This window comes from Scomber japonicus, chromosome 6, assembly GCF_027409825.1.
Source record: "Scomber japonicus isolate fScoJap1 chromosome 6, fScoJap1.pri, whole genome shotgun sequence".
NCBI classification, from domain to species: Eukaryota; Metazoa; Chordata; class Actinopteri; order Scombriformes; family Scombridae; genus Scomber; species Scomber japonicus.
Window position 1 is genome coordinate 39,172,129 of NC_070583.1, and position 15,431 is coordinate 39,187,559.

General features: G+C 42.0%; 3 protein-coding genes across 3 annotated transcripts; all 3 read right to left on the reverse strand.

Moving 5' to 3' along the window:
* Positions 1–2,699: 2,699 nt before the first annotated feature.
* On the reverse strand, positions 2,700–3,809 carry LOC128360062 (putative gustatory receptor clone PTE03). Its single transcript, XM_053320375.1, has 2 exons — positions 3,751–3,809; positions 2,700–3,636 (listed from the first exon to the last, which is right to left on the reverse strand). The coding sequence occupies exon 2, from the start codon at positions 3,606–3,608 to the stop codon at positions 2,700–2,702; it is 909 nt and encodes a 302-aa protein (XP_053176350.1). The 5' UTR covers positions 3,609–3,636; positions 3,751–3,809.
* Positions 3,810–5,604: 1,795 nt separating this feature from the next.
* Positions 5,605–7,649, reverse strand: LOC128360063 (putative gustatory receptor clone PTE03). Its single transcript, XM_053320376.1, has 3 exons — positions 6,847–7,649; positions 6,665–6,721; positions 5,605–5,722 (listed from the first exon to the last, which is right to left on the reverse strand). The coding sequence occupies exons 1-3, from the start codon at positions 7,635–7,637 to the stop codon at positions 5,605–5,607; spliced, it is 966 nt and encodes a 321-aa protein (XP_053176351.1). The 5' UTR covers positions 7,638–7,649.
* A 3,401-nt stretch (positions 7,650–11,050) lies between these two features.
* LOC128360064 (olfactory receptor 10A6-like) lies at positions 11,051–12,016 on the reverse strand. The gene has a single exon (XM_053320377.1). The coding sequence runs from the start codon at positions 12,014–12,016 to the stop codon at positions 11,051–11,053; it is 966 nt and encodes a 321-aa protein (XP_053176352.1).
* Positions 12,017–15,431: the final 3,415 nt, after the last annotated feature.

Here is a 15,431-nt window from a genome sequence, read left to right on the forward strand (position 1 = left end):
TATACCTGTTCAGTCCCACCTCATTATCAAGGCTCAAACAGCTTTAATGACAAGTTCAATTATTGATTACTATATTTGCAAGCGTTAGCAGAATCTAATGAGCTAAACATAGCTACAGAACTTCCTCAGAGACACGTGTTAGTCATCACAACATACCAACAACAGGAAGAGACAAAGTATAAATTATAGACTGTTTTATTGCTCTCCTCTTTGTGTTAAACTTTTTACTGTGCTTGCCACGGATTGGCCATAACAAACACCATGTTCGAACATAAGGGTGTTCATAAGTGTATCTGTTACCAGAGCACCATAGGCCAAAGGTCGATGATTGACTTTGTAGTTGTGTCATCGGATCTGCGGCCGTATGTTTTAGACACTCGGGTGAAGAGAGGAGCAGAGCTGTCAACTGATCACCACCTGGTGGTGAGTTGGATCAGGTGATGAGGAAGACTGCCGGACAGACGTGGGAAGCCTAAAAGAGTAGTGAGGGTGAACTGGGAACGTCTGGCGGAGGCCCCCGTACGTGAAGTCTTCAACTCCCACCTCCAGAAGAACTTCTCCTGCATTTCTGGGGAGGGTGAGAACCTCAGTTGGGCTGGTCAGAGTTGCGGCCGGAAGGTCATCGATGCCTTTTGGAGCGGCAACTGGAGAACCCATTGGTGGACACCGGTGGCGCAGGGGTCTCTGGAAGCAGCAGACAGGTACTGGACAACCAGGAGGAGCGTGGCTCGGGCAGTTGCCGCTTCACACACAGATGCAAACTGTCCCAGAGCCTGTTGGAGGTCTTCACATGTAGAGTCAAACAGAACAACATCAACCACAAACAGCAGAGAAGCAATTCTGAGGTTCCCAAACTGGACATCCTCCTCTCCTCTGTCCCCATTTTTATAAATGAGGACCACCATCCCAGTCTGCCAGTCCATGGGAACTGTCCCTGACCTCCATGCGACATTGAAGAGGCATGCCAACCATGACAGCCCCACAACGTCCAGAGCCTTCAGCATCTCAGGGTGAATCTCATCCACGCCCGGCACCTTGCCACTGAGGAGCTGTTTAACTACCTCAGTGACCTCTGTCAAGGATATGAGTGAAGATTCCCCCGGATCATCCAGATCTGCCTCTTCTACAAAAGACATGTTGGCCGGGCCTAGGAGTTCCTTGAAGTCTTCCTTCCACCGCCTGACAATATTCCCAGTCGAGGACAGTAGTTCTCCGCTCCTACTGAGAACAAACTGAGCTAAGCCCTGCTTCCCTTTCCTGAGTCGCCTCATGGTTTGCCAAAACTTCTTCAAGGCCATCCGATAGTCCTTCTCCATGGTGTCACCAAACTCATTCCACACCATGGCTTTCGCTTCTGCAACTGCCCGAGCCACGGCCCTCCTGGTTGTCCAGTACCTGTCTGCTGCTTCCAGAGACCCCTGGGCCAGCCAGGACCCAACGGTCTGCTTCTTCAGTTTGACGGCCTCCTTTACCACCGGTGTTTACCAGCGGGTTCTCCGGGTAACGCTCCAACAAGCATTGACGACCTTCCGGCCGCAACTCTGAGCAGCCTCCACAACTGAGGACTCCATGTTCTAACCCTCCCTAGAAAAGCAGGAGAAGTTCCTCTGGATGTGGGAGTTGAAGACTTCACGTACGGGGGCCTCCGCCAGACGTTCCCAGTTCACCCTCACTACTCATTTAGGCTTCACACTTCATGTTACTTTGGAAAATTGATTGTTGGTTTGAGACATTCTTCAATTCAGAGTGTTGTGCATGTACTCATAAAATTGGAATCATTCAAGGAAATATTTCTATGCTAGTTAAGGCAATGCTGTTGATTATTTCCTCTACACACTTTCACTGGGTCATTAAACTGTCCTGGTGGTGTAATGGAGGTAACTACTGTTTTATATTGTGTCAGTGATGTACAGTAGTGTGTTGGAGTACTGGCAGGCCACAGTTTACGTGTGTGCTGCCCTCATGTGGTCATTATATAGTAATGTTTTAAGGTCTTCCTGCCGTGTTAATGAGATTCACCAGTAAAATCCAATATTTTATCCACAGTGAGGATGATTAAACCTTTGACCATCTACATTTCAGGTCATACCATATATTAAACTACAAATCAGCTTTTTTCAAGTATCTAATGTCATTTCATTGCTTCATGTGCAGTCAGTCTATCCACTCAGATATGATGAAATGTTAGTTTTTTTTTACTTTTACTGTCAGGCAGTTATCAAAAGTAACTAAGTTCATTCACTCACTTCAAACTTCAAATTGTCCAATAGTTCACCAAATTCCAAAATTCAATGATTAATATTTATAACATGAAATTACTCAAAACTGATCATTGGTCAATAATACAGAGAGCATGATGTTTTGTTGCCGGACCCTCAAAAACGTTCATAAGCACACTTGGTATCATTTTACTTTAGTAAAAGATCAATAATTGGCAGGTAGCTTTGTACAACATTGACAATGTAATAACTAAAATATTGTCTCAGAATGTGGCATTTGTTCCATTTTATTTCATATTATTAGTATTTGTGCTGTTTTAGTCTTTTTTATGGAGCAGGGTAAGTATTGCTTTGTATCAACATTTAGATTCTTTGCACACACACACCAGCAGCTGCTGAGACACTCTTTCAATTCATCACATTTAATATTAATCAGTGAGACTGAAAAATCTATGTTTTATTTAAAGAAATGATATATTATTACATCTGCATAGGATCTTTGTGACCAGCCAACATTTTACAGAAGATATGTTTACATGTATTTCGTATTTTAGACATTTGGAATCCATACATGATAGGATTCAAAAGCGGTTGCAGTACTACAAAATACAGCGAGAGAATGATGCGCAGCACATTTGGTACACGGTTCATATCAAATCTACTCTGAAGTATTTCAAAGCAGCAGCCAAAAGAAAAATTCAACAGAGACACAAGTTGAGGTGTGCAGGTACTGACAGCTTTCTGTCTGGTCTGTTTGGAACCAGAAAAACAAATTTTGAGAATTTCAATGTAAGAAAAAAGGATTGGAAACAGAGGCACTGTGATCGATAAAAAAATGCCAAAAAGTCCATAAATGTTATTCACTTTTGTGTCAGAACATGCCAACTTTACTATAAGGTAGTTTCGGCAGAACACACTGTTTATGACATTTCCACAAAATGTCAAACGGATGTTTAAAGATAAAGTAATGAGAAATTTCACAAATGAATACAACCATATTAAAATAATAAAGATAACCACCTTGTTAGACGTCATCTGTGTGTTATATTGCAGAGGAAAACAGATAGCAAGATATCTGTCATAAGACATGATGGCTAAATTACAAAATTCTATATTTGCATAAGTATAAATACAGAAGATCTGCAGGAAGCAAAAAGCTTTAGAAACAGTGTGAATGTCAGAGAGGATCTGAAGCAGAAGGAATGGAAACAACCCTGTACTACCATACAGTTCATTTACAAACAGGCTGCACAGGAAAAGGTACATAGGTTCATGTAAGCTTCTGTTCATACAGATAACCACAATGAGAGATGTGTTGGAAATAACAATAACAATGTACGTCATCACAGTTAACATGAAATACAAGTATCTCAAAGGTCCTGTGTACATATAAGCTCCAAGAATGAAATATGAAAAAGTTGATAAAGTTGAATTTCCCATCATTCTTTAAAGTGAGTGCTTCTCTTTTTTACCATAAAGACCAGTGACATTACACTGCATTTATGAACTTTATAGGCTGCATACACCTTATTGACAATTACTCACTGAGGTTTCCTTTTAAATCTGAAACATTTTTACATAAACAGAAAATGAAACAAGCACGTTTTGCCCTCAAAAAGACTTTTAGATCTGTTAATAACTGATGATCATTACACACAGTTCAATATTAGTCACCTACTGTGCTGCAGACTTCTGCAGTCACCTCTACCTGCAGGCAGCAGCAACACCTGCTGTTTTATACCTGTTCAGTCCCACCTCATTATCAAGGCTCAAACAGCTTTAATGACAAGTTCAGTTATTGATTACTATATTTGCAAGTGTTAGCAGAATCCAATGAGCTAAACATAGCTACAGAGCTTCCTCAGAGACACGTGTAAGTCATCACAACATACCAACAACAGGAAGAGACAAAGAAGAAATTAAAAACTGTTTTGTTGCTATTCTCTCTGTGCTAAACTTTTTACTGTGCTTGCCACGGATTGGCCATAACAAACACCATGTTTGAACATAAGGGTGTTCATAAGTGTATCTGTTACCAGAGCACCATAGGCCAAAGGTTGATGATTGACTTTGTAGTTGTGTCATCGGATCTGCGGCCGTATGTTTTGGACACTCGGGTGAAGAGAGGAGCAGAGCTGTCAACTGATCACCACCTGGTGGTGAGTTGGATCAGGTGATGAGGAAGACTGCCGGACAGACGTGGGAAGCCTAAAAGAGTAGTGAGGGTGAACTGGGAACGTCTGGCGGAGGCCCCCGTACATGAAGTCTTCAACTCCCACCTCCGGAGGAACTTCTCCTGCATTTCTGGGGAGGGTGAGAACATGGAGTCCTCAGTTGGGCTGGTCAGAGTTGCGGCCGGAAGGTCATTGATGCCTTTTGGAGCGTTACCCGGAGAACCCCGCTGGTGGACACCGGTGGTAAAGGAGGACGTCAAGCTAAAGAAGGAGGCCGTTGGATCCTGGCTGGCCCAGGGGTCTCTGGAAGCAGCAGACAGGTACTGGACAACCAGGAGGGCCGTGGCTCGGGCAGTTGCCGCTTCACACACAGATGCAAACTGTCCCAGAGCCTGTTGGAGGTCTTCACATGTAGAGTCCAACAGAACAACATCAACCACAAACAGCAGAGAAGCAATTCTGAGGTTCCCAAACTGGACATCCTCCTCTCCCCAGCTGTGCCTTGAGATCCTGTCCCCATTTTCATAAATGAGGACCACCATCCCAGTCTGCCAGTCTATGGGAACTGTCCCTGACCTCCATGCGACATTGAAGAGGCGTGCCAACCATGTCAGCCCCACAACGTCCAGAGCCTTCAGCATTTCAGGGTGAATCTCATCCACCCCCGGCACCTTGCCACTGAGGAGCTGTTTAACTACCTCAGTGACCTCTGCCAAGGATATGAGTGAAGATTCCCCCGGATCATCCAGATCTGCCTCTTCTACAAAAGACATGTTGGCCGGGCTTAGGAGTTCCTCGAAGTCCTCCTTCCACCGCCTGACAATATTCCCAGATGAGGACAGTAGTTCTCCGCTCCTACTGAGAACAAACTGAGCTAACCCCTGCTTCCCTTTCCTGAGTCGCCTCATGGTTTGCCAACACTTCTTCGAGGCCGTCCGATAGTCCTTCTCCATGGTGTCACCAAACTCATCCCACACCATGGCTTTTGCTTCTGCAACTGCCCGAGCCACAGCCCTCCTGGTTGTCCAGTACCTGTCTGCTGCTTCCAGAGACCCCTGGGCCAGCCAGGACCCAACGGTCTCCTTCTTCAGTTTGACGGTCTCCTTTACCACCTGTGTCCACCAGTAGGTTCTCCGGTTGACGCTCCAACAGGCATTGACGACCTTCAGGCCGCAACTCTGTGCAGCCTCCACAACTGAGGACTCCATGTTCTAACCCTCCCTAGAAACGCAGAAGAAGTTCCGCTGGAGGTGGGAGTTGAAGACTTCACGTACGGGGGCCTCCGCCAGACGTTCCCAGTTCACCCTCACTACTCGTTTAGGCTTCACACTTCATGTTACTTTAGAAAATTGATTGTTGGTTTGAGACATTCTTCAATTCAGAGTGTTGTGCATGTACTCATAAAATTGGAATCATTCAAGGAAATATGTCTGTGCTAGTTAAGGCAATGCTATTGATTATTTCCTCTATACAATTTCACTGGGTCATTAAACTGTCCTGGTGGTGTAATGGAGGTAACTGCTGTTTTATATTGTGTCAGTGATGTACAGAAGTGTGTTGGAGTACTGGCAGGCCACAGTTTACGTGTGTGCTGCCCTCATGTGGTCATTATATAGTAATGTTTTAAGGTCTTCCTGCCATGTTAATGAGATTCACCAGTAAAATCCAATATTTGATCCACAGTGAGGATGATTAAACCTTTGATCATCTACATTTCAGGTCATACCATATATTAGACTACAAATCAGCTTTTTTCAAGTATCTAAAGTCATTTCATTGCTTCATGTGCAGTCAGTCTTTCTACTCAGATATGATGAAATGTTAGTTTTTTTTTTACTTTTACTGTCAGGCAGTTATCAAAAGTAACTAAGTTCATTCACTCACTTCATACTTCAAATTGTCCAATAGTTCACCAAATTCCAAAATTCAACGATTAATATTTATAACATAAAATGACTCAAAACTGATCATTGGTCAATAATACAGAGAGCAGTGTGATACTTACATTGTTATTGACCCATGATGTTTTGTTGCCGGACCCTCAAAAACGTTCATAAGCACACTTGGTATCATTTTACTTTAGTAAAAGATCAATAATTGGCAGGTAGCTTTGTACAACATTGACAATGTAATAACTAAAATATTGTCTCAGAATGTGGCACTTGTTCCATTTTATTTCATATTATTAGTATTTCTGCTGTTTTAGTCTTTTTTATGGAGCAGGGTAAGTATTGCTTTGTATCAACATTTAGATTCTTTGCACACACACACCTGCAGCTGTTGAGACACTGTTTCAATTCATCACATTTAATATTAATCAATGAGACTGTAAAATCTATGTTTTATTTAAAGAAATGATATATTATTACATCTGCATAGGATCTTTGTGACCAGCCCACATTTTACAGAAGAAGATATGTTTACATGTATTTCGTATTTTAGACATTTGGAATCCATACATGATAGGATTCAAAAGCGGTTGCAGTATTACAAAATACAGCGAGAGAATGATGCGCAGCACATTTGGTACTCGGTTCATATCAAATCTACTCTGAAGTATTTCAAAGCAGCAGCCAAAAGAAAAATTCAACAGAGACACAAGTTGAGGTGTGCAGGTACTGACAGCTTTCTGTCTGGTCTGTTTGGAACCAGAAAAACAAATTTTAAGAATTTCCATGTAGGAGAAAAGGATTGGAAACAGAGGGACTGTGATCGATAAAAAAATGGCAAAAACTCCGTAAATGTTATTTACTTTTGTGTCAGAACATGCCAACTTTACTATAAGGTAGTTTCGGCAAACCACACTGTTTATGACATTTCCACACAATGTCAAACGGATGTTTAAGGATAAAGTAATGAGAATTCTCACAAATGAATACAACCATATTAAAATAATAAAGATAACCACCTTGTTAGACGTCATCCGTGTGTTATATTGCAGAGGAAAACAGATAGCAAGATATCTGTCATAAGACATGATGGCTAAATTACAAAATTCTATATTTGCATAAGAGTACAAACAGAAGATCTGCAGGAAGCAAAAAGGAGCAGAAACAGTGTGAATGTCAGAGAGGATCTGAAGCAGAAGGAATGGAAACAACCCTGTACTACCATACAGTTCATTTACAAACAGGCTGCACAGGAAAAGGTACATAGGTTCATGTAAGCTTCTGTTCATACAGATAACCACAATGAGAGATGTGTTGGAAATAACAATAACAATGTACGTCATCACAGTTAACATGAAATACAAGTATCTCAAAGGTCCTGTGTACATATAAGCTCCAAGAATGAAATATGAAAAAGTTGATAAAGTTGAATTTCCCATCATTCTTTAAAGTGAGTGCTTCTCTTTTTTACCATAAAGACCAGTGACATTACACTGCATTTATGAACTTTATAGGCTGCTTACACCTTATTAACAATTCCTCTCTGAGGTTTCCTTTTAAATCTGAAACATTTTTACATGAACAGAAAATGAAGCAAGCACTTTTTGCCCTCAAAAAGACTTTTAGATCTGTTAATAACTGATGATCATTACACACAGTTCAATATTAGTCACCTACTGTGCTGCAGACTTCTGCAGTCACCTCTACCTGCAGGCAGCAGCAACACCTGCTGTTTTATACCTGTTCAGTCCCACCTTATTATCAAGGCTCAAACAGCTTTAATGACAAGTTCAATTATTGATTACTATATTTGCAAGCGTTAGCAGAATCCAATGAGCTAAACATAGCTACAGAACTTCCTCAGAGACACGTGTAAGTCATCACAACATACCAACAACAGGAAGAGACAAAGTATAAATTATAGACTGTTTTATTGCTCTCCTCTTTGTGTTAAACTTTTTACTGTGCTTGCCACGGATTGGCCATAACAAACACCATGTTTGAACATAAGGGTGTTCATAAGTGTATCTGTTACCAGAGCACCATAGGCCAAAGGTCGATGATTGACTTTGTAGTTGTGTCATCGGATCTGCGGCCGTATGTTTTAGACACTCGGGTGAAGAGAGGAGCAGAGCTGTCAACTGATCACCACCTGGTGGTGAGTTGGATCAGGTGATGAGGAAGACTGCCGGACAGACGTGGGAAGCCTAAAAGAGTAGTGAGGGTGAACTGGGAACGTCTGGCGGAGGCCCCCGTACGTGAAGTCTTCAACTCCCACCTCCAGAAGAACTTCTCCTGCATTTCTGGGGAGGGTGAGAACCTCAGTTGGGCTGGTCAGAGTTGCGGCCGGAAGGTCATCGATGCCTTTTGGAGCGGCAACTGGAGAACCCATTGGTGGACACCGGTGGCGCAGGGGTCTCTGGAAGCAGCAGACAGGTACTGGACAACCAGGAGGAGCGTGGCTCGGGCAGTTGCCGCTTCACACACGGATGCAAACTGTCCCAGAGCCTGTTGGAGGTTTTCACATGTAGAGTCCAACAGAACAACATCAACCACAAACAGCAGAGAAGCAATTCTGAGGTCCCCAAACTGGACATCCTCCTCTCCTCTGTCCCCATTTTTATAAATGTGGACCACCATCCCAGTCTGCCAGTCCATGGGAACTGTCCCTGACCTCCATGCGACATTGAAGAGGCGTGCCAACCATGACAGCCCCACAACGTCCAGAGCCTTCAGCATCTCATGGTGAATCTCATCCGCACCCGGCACCTTGACACTGAGGAGCTGTTTAACTACCTCAGTGACCTCTGCCAGGAATATGAGTGAAGATTCCCCCGGATCATCCAGATCTGCCTCTTCTACAAAAGACATGTTGACCGGGCTTAGGAGTTCCTCGAAGTCCTCCTTCCACCGCCTGACAATATTCCCAGTCGAGGACAGTAGTTCTCCGCTCCTACTGAGAACAAACTGAGCTAAGCCCTGCTTCCCTTTCCTGAGTCGCCTTATGGTTTGCCAACACTTCTTCGAGGCCGTCCGATAGTCCTTCTCCATGGTGTCACCAAACTCATCCCACACCATGGCTTTTGCTTCTGCAACTGCCCGAGCCACGGCCCTCCTGGTTGTCCAGTACCTGTCTGCTGCTTCCAGAGACCCCTGGGCCAGCCAGGACCCAACGGTCTGCTTCTTCAGTTTGACGGCCTCCTTTACCACCAGTGTTTACCAGCGGGTTCTCCGGGTAACGCTCCAACAGGCATCGACGACCTTCCGGCCGCAACTCTGAGCAGCCTCCCCAACTGAGGACTCCATGTTCTAACCCTCTCTATAAATGCAGGAGAAGTTCCTCTGGAGGTGGGAGTTGAAGACTTCACGTATGGGGGCCTCCGCCAGACGTTCCCAGTTCACCCTCACTACTCGTTTAGGCTTCACACTTCATGTTACTTTAGAAAATTGATTGTTGGTTTGAGACATTCTTCAATTCAGAGTGTTGTGCATGTACTCATAAAATTGGAATCATTCAAGGAGATATTTCTATGCTAGTTAAGGCAATGCTATTGATTATTTCCTCTACACACTTTCACTGGTTCATTAAACTGTCCTGGTGGTGTAATGGAGGTAACTGCTGTTTTATGATGTGTCAGTGATGTAGAGAAGTGTGTTGGAGTACTGGCAGGCCACAGTTTACATATGTGCTGCCCTCATGTGGTCATTATATAGTAATGTTTTAAGGTCTTCCTGCCATGTTAATGAGACTCACAAGTAAAATCCAATATTTGATCCACAGTGAGGATGATTAAACCTTTCATCATCTACATTTCAGTTCATACCATATATTAAACTACAAATCAGCTTTTTTCAAGTATCTAATGTCATTTCATTGCTTCATGTGCAGTAATCTGCCTCATTCTTTTTTATTTACTGAAAACACCCTGAGACATGTTGATTTATACTAGGAACTATTATACTATACTGTTGACATGGCTTCAATAGTTTTTTCTGTTTTTAGGAATCAATTACAGACTGAAATTAAATATCATTTTTCCAACATCTAATCCTGTGTCTCTGTTACATGCTGAATATGTGTAAAACAATATTTTGTGTTGTATTAGAATCCCTCTTCCCCCTGTAAAGTGTAGAATTACTTTGATGATAAAAAGCACAAAGTACAAATGAATACTTTCTTTAAAACTATAACATTTCTGTGATTGTATTTGGCTTCATGAAAACAGATATGATGAAATAACTGTCAGGCAGTTATCAAAAGTAACTAAGTTCATTCACTCACTTCAAACTTCAAATTGTCCAATAGTTCACCAAATTCCAAAATTCAACAATTAGAGAAATATTTATAAAATAAAATGACTCAAAACTGATCATTGGTCAATAATACAGAGAGCAGTGTGATGCTTACATTGTTATTGACCCATGATGTTTTGTTGCCGGACCCTCAAACACGTTCATAAGCACACTTGGTATCATTTTACTTTAGTAAAAGATCAATAATTGGCAGGTAGCTTTGTACAACATTGACAATGTAATAACTAAAATATTGTCTCGGAATGTGGCATTTGTTCCATTTTATTTCATATTATTAGTATTTCTGCTGTTTTAGTCTTTTTTATGGAGCAGGGTAAGTATTGCTTTGTATCAACATTTAGATTCTTTGCACACACACACCTGCAGCTGCTGAGACACTCTTTCAATTCATCACATTTAATATTAATCAATGAGACTGAAAAATCTATGTTTTATTTAAAGAAATGATATATTATTACATCTGCATAGGATCTTTGTGACAAGCCCACATTTTACAGAAGAAGATATGTTTACATGTATTTCGTATTTTAGACATTTGGAATCCATACATGATAGGATTCAAAAGCGGTTGCAGTATTACAAAATACAGCGAGAGAATGATGCGCAGCACATTTGGTACACGGTTCATATCAAATCTACTCTGAAGTATTTCAAAGCAGCAGCCAAAAGAAAAATTCAACAGAGACACAAGTTGAGGTGTGCAGGTACTGACAGCTTTCTGTCTGGTCTGTTTGGAACCAGAAAAACAAATTTTAAGAATTTCCATGTAAGAGAAAAGGATTGGAAGCAGAGGGACTATGATCGATAAAAAAATGCCAAAAAGTCCATAAATGTTATTTACTTTTGTGTCAGAACATGCCAACTTTACTATAAGGTAGTTTCGGCAAATCACACTGTTTATGACATTTCCACAAAATGTCAAACGGATGTTTAAGGATAAAGTAATGAGAAATTTCACAAATGAGTACAACCATATTAAAATAATAAAGATAACCACCTTGTTAGACGTCATCCGTGTGTTATATTGCAGAGGAAAACAGATAGCAAGATATCTGTCATAAGACATGATGGCTAAATTACAAAATTCTATATTTGCATAAGTGTACAAACAGAAGATCTGCAGGAAGCAAAAAGGAGCAGAAACAGTGTGAATGTCAGAGAGGATCTGAAGCAGAAGGAATGGAAACAACCCTGTACTACCATACAGTTCATTTACAAACAGGCTGCACAGGAAAAGGTACATAGGTTCATGTAAGCTTCTGTTCATACAGATAACCACAATGAGAGATGTGTTGGAAATAACAATAACAATGTACGTCATCACAGTTAACATGAAATACAAGTATCTCAAAGGGCCTGTGTACATATAAGCTCCAAGAATGAAATATGAAAAAGTTGATAAAGTTGAATTTCCCATCATTCTTTAAAGTGAGTGCTTCTCTTTTTTACCATAAAGACCAGTGACATTACACTGCATTTATGAACTTTATGGGCTGCTTACACCTTATTGACAATTATTCACTGAGGTTTCCTTTTAAATCTGAAACATTTTTACATGAACAGAAAATGAAGCAAGCAGTTTTTGCCCTCACAAAAAGACTTTTAGATCTGTTAATAACTGATGATCATTACACACAGTTCAATATTAGTCACCTACTGTGCTGCAGACTTCTGCAGTCACCTCTACCTGCAGGCAGTAGCAAAACCTACTGTTTTATACCTGTTCAGTCCCACCTTATTATCAAGGCTCAAACAGCTTTAATGACAAGTTCAATTATTGATTACTATATTTGCAAGCGTTAGCAGAATCCAATGAGCTAAACATAGCTACAGAACTTCCTCAGAGACACGTGTTAGTCATCACAACATACAAATATTGTTAAATTAGTAAGTTAAGTTTTTGATAACTCTCCACCACTTCCTGTCTGTGTCCCAGCTGTACACGCTGAGAGAGAGGAGACGAGCAGTTAACATAAGTCTCTGCTGCAGTTTACTGGTATTAATAGTCTTTACTTTTCATTTGATTCATTTTCCACATGTACAGGGAGGACTGAAATAGGCCTGCATATAGCTCTGTTTCATTTATTTCAAAGTAGGCCTACACATGCCAGTGGATTTTTTTTTAGGGTTCACTCATTGCAACATTTGAATACAGGGTTTTCAATGAAAATACCATATTCAAATAGAGAACTTATTTGTCACTCCCAAATATCTTTTAACCGTTATATCAACAAATAGTGTTAGAATACAAAATTAGAAGTCTGCACAAAAAGGGCCTGAATTATTGTCCCAGTCTACAGTGTTAGTCATCACAACATACCAACTACAGGAAGAGACAAAGAAGAAATCTGTTTCATTGCTGTTTTTCATTCCTTTCCTCTCACAGAATCTCCTCAGCAGGGAAGAAGTCCAGGACAGGAGTATTTATGGGTCATACTATCAGAGTATAGCGGTACTTTAACCTTCTTAACCCTAATGATTCAAAATCAACATCAGAGAAACGTGTGGCTGAAATCAGTTGTGGAAAGTCACTTAGTACATTTAGTACAGCACAGTTTTTAGGTATCTGTACTTTACTGTAGTACAGTTAGAGGTACTAGTACTTTACTGTAGTACAGTTAGAGGTACTAGTACTTTACTGTAGTACAGTTAGAGGTACTAGTACTTACATCAAATCAGCACAAAGGTTTGAAGCCACAGAGCAGTTGACCGCATGGATGATAATGCAGCCTTGAACATCTGTCACCTAATATTGTCTTATTACAGTATTTACACTAAACGTCAGTAGATAAAGGCTTCAGAATATGTTTGACATCATCTAGAGAGCACAGACACTGTAAAATGTCCCACTCACTTCAAATCACAACAACCACATTTAAGGAGTCTTAAAATGTTAATGATATATATTTTGTCAGCTTCATTAAGATACAGGAGGAGGTCAAAATATTAGTAACACTTGTAGAATCATGGCAGAGCTGTTGTATTGGATTGTACAGGTATGCTCATACATACATACAGTATAAATAAAAAACGTATTTATGTATTATGTATATATGCAGCTATATTACTAAACTTTGCCATTTCTGATGCAAACACACACTTTTAGGAGAAATTGTCTGCAGGGGTCATTCTGCTGGACTCTGTGGGGTCTTTATGGTGGTCCACAGTAGAACTTCAGGAGCTCAGATAAAACCAACCTGAAGTCAACCAATAAAACTTTATACTTTAAAAATTAGTTGTTCTAACTTCATTTGATGAATCAGGTTGAACTCCAGTGAGGGGCATTTCATCATGTTTACTGTATCTCTGTCTAGTGGGGGGGGGGTTCATTATGTTTACTGTATCTATGACAGTAATGAGCCTCAGCGGAGCTCCAGCAGCTCTTTCCATCTGTAACAAACACAAGGCCAGTTCCCCAGAGACTTCTGTGTGGACACTTGGACACTCTGGAGGCTCCAGCCAATTAGGACACTCTGCATCACAGGGGATCATGGGAGGATGCTCTGCTGTCACCATGGTTACGGCTGAAAACAAAGCAGCTTCAGGCCTTCACTCTGGGTTTGGTTTAAGGGTTTACTTCTTTCCTGTAAAGTCAGGTCACATTTTGACCCAATTCAAACATAATTAGAGTAAAAAGGAAGAAGCTGGAAAAAGCATTCACAAAGCAAGTATTCCTGAGTGGAAGAGGCAGTTGTTATCTAGCATTGCATTAGAAAGGATAACATAGATTAAAGGCTCATCGACATGTTTTAGAGAGTATATGGACGCCCTTCATTAATTATGGTAAAGATTTAGATTTAACAGATGATCACATGATTGAATAACTTCTGAGATTAACGCAGGTTCCCATTAGGAAAAAAATATTTTATTTTAGTACTTCTTGTACTTTACGTGTATTGGGAGTATTTAACTGTAGATTAAATTAATGACCACTTGTTAAAATAGTCAACCCCACCCGCCTCAAACAAGTCTACCCCACTCGCCCCAAACAAGTCAACCCCACCCGCCCCAAACAAGCCAACCCCACCCGCCCCAAACAAGTCAACCCCAACTGCCCCAAACAAGTCAACCCCACTCGCCCCAAACAAGTCAATCCACCCACCCCAAACAAGCCAACCCCACTCGTCCCAAACAAGTCAACCCCACCCGCCCCAAACAAGTCAACCTCACCCGCCCCAAACAAGTCAACCCCACTCGCCCCAAACAAGTCAACCCCACCCGCCCCAAACAAGTCAACCCACCCGCCCCAAACAAGCCAACCCCACTCGCCCCAAACAAGTCAACCCCTCCCGCCCCAAACAAGTCAACCCCACCCGCCCCAAACAAGTCAACCCACCCGCCCCAAACAAGTCAACCCCGCCCGCCTCAAAAAAGTCAACCCCTCCCGCCCCAAACAAGTCAACCCCATCCGCCCCAAACAAGTCAACCCACCCGCCCCAAACAAGTCAACCCACTCGCCCCAAACAAGTCAACCCCACCCGCCCCAAACAAGTCAACCCCAACCGCCCCAAACAAGTCAACCCACTCGCCCCAAACAAGTCAACCCCACCCGCCCCAAACAAGTCAACCCACTCGCCCCAAACAAGTCAACCCCAACCGCCCCAAACAAGTCAACCCCACCCGCCCCAAACAAGCCAACCCCACCCGCCCCAAACAAGTCAACCCCAACTGCCCCAAACAAGTCAACCCCACCCGCCCCAAACAAGCCAACCCCACCCGCCCCAAACAAGTCAACCCCAACCGCCCCAAACAAGTCAACCCACTCGCCCCAAACAAGTCAACCCCACCCGCCCCAAACAAGTCAACCCACTCGCCCCAAACAAGTCAACCCCAAC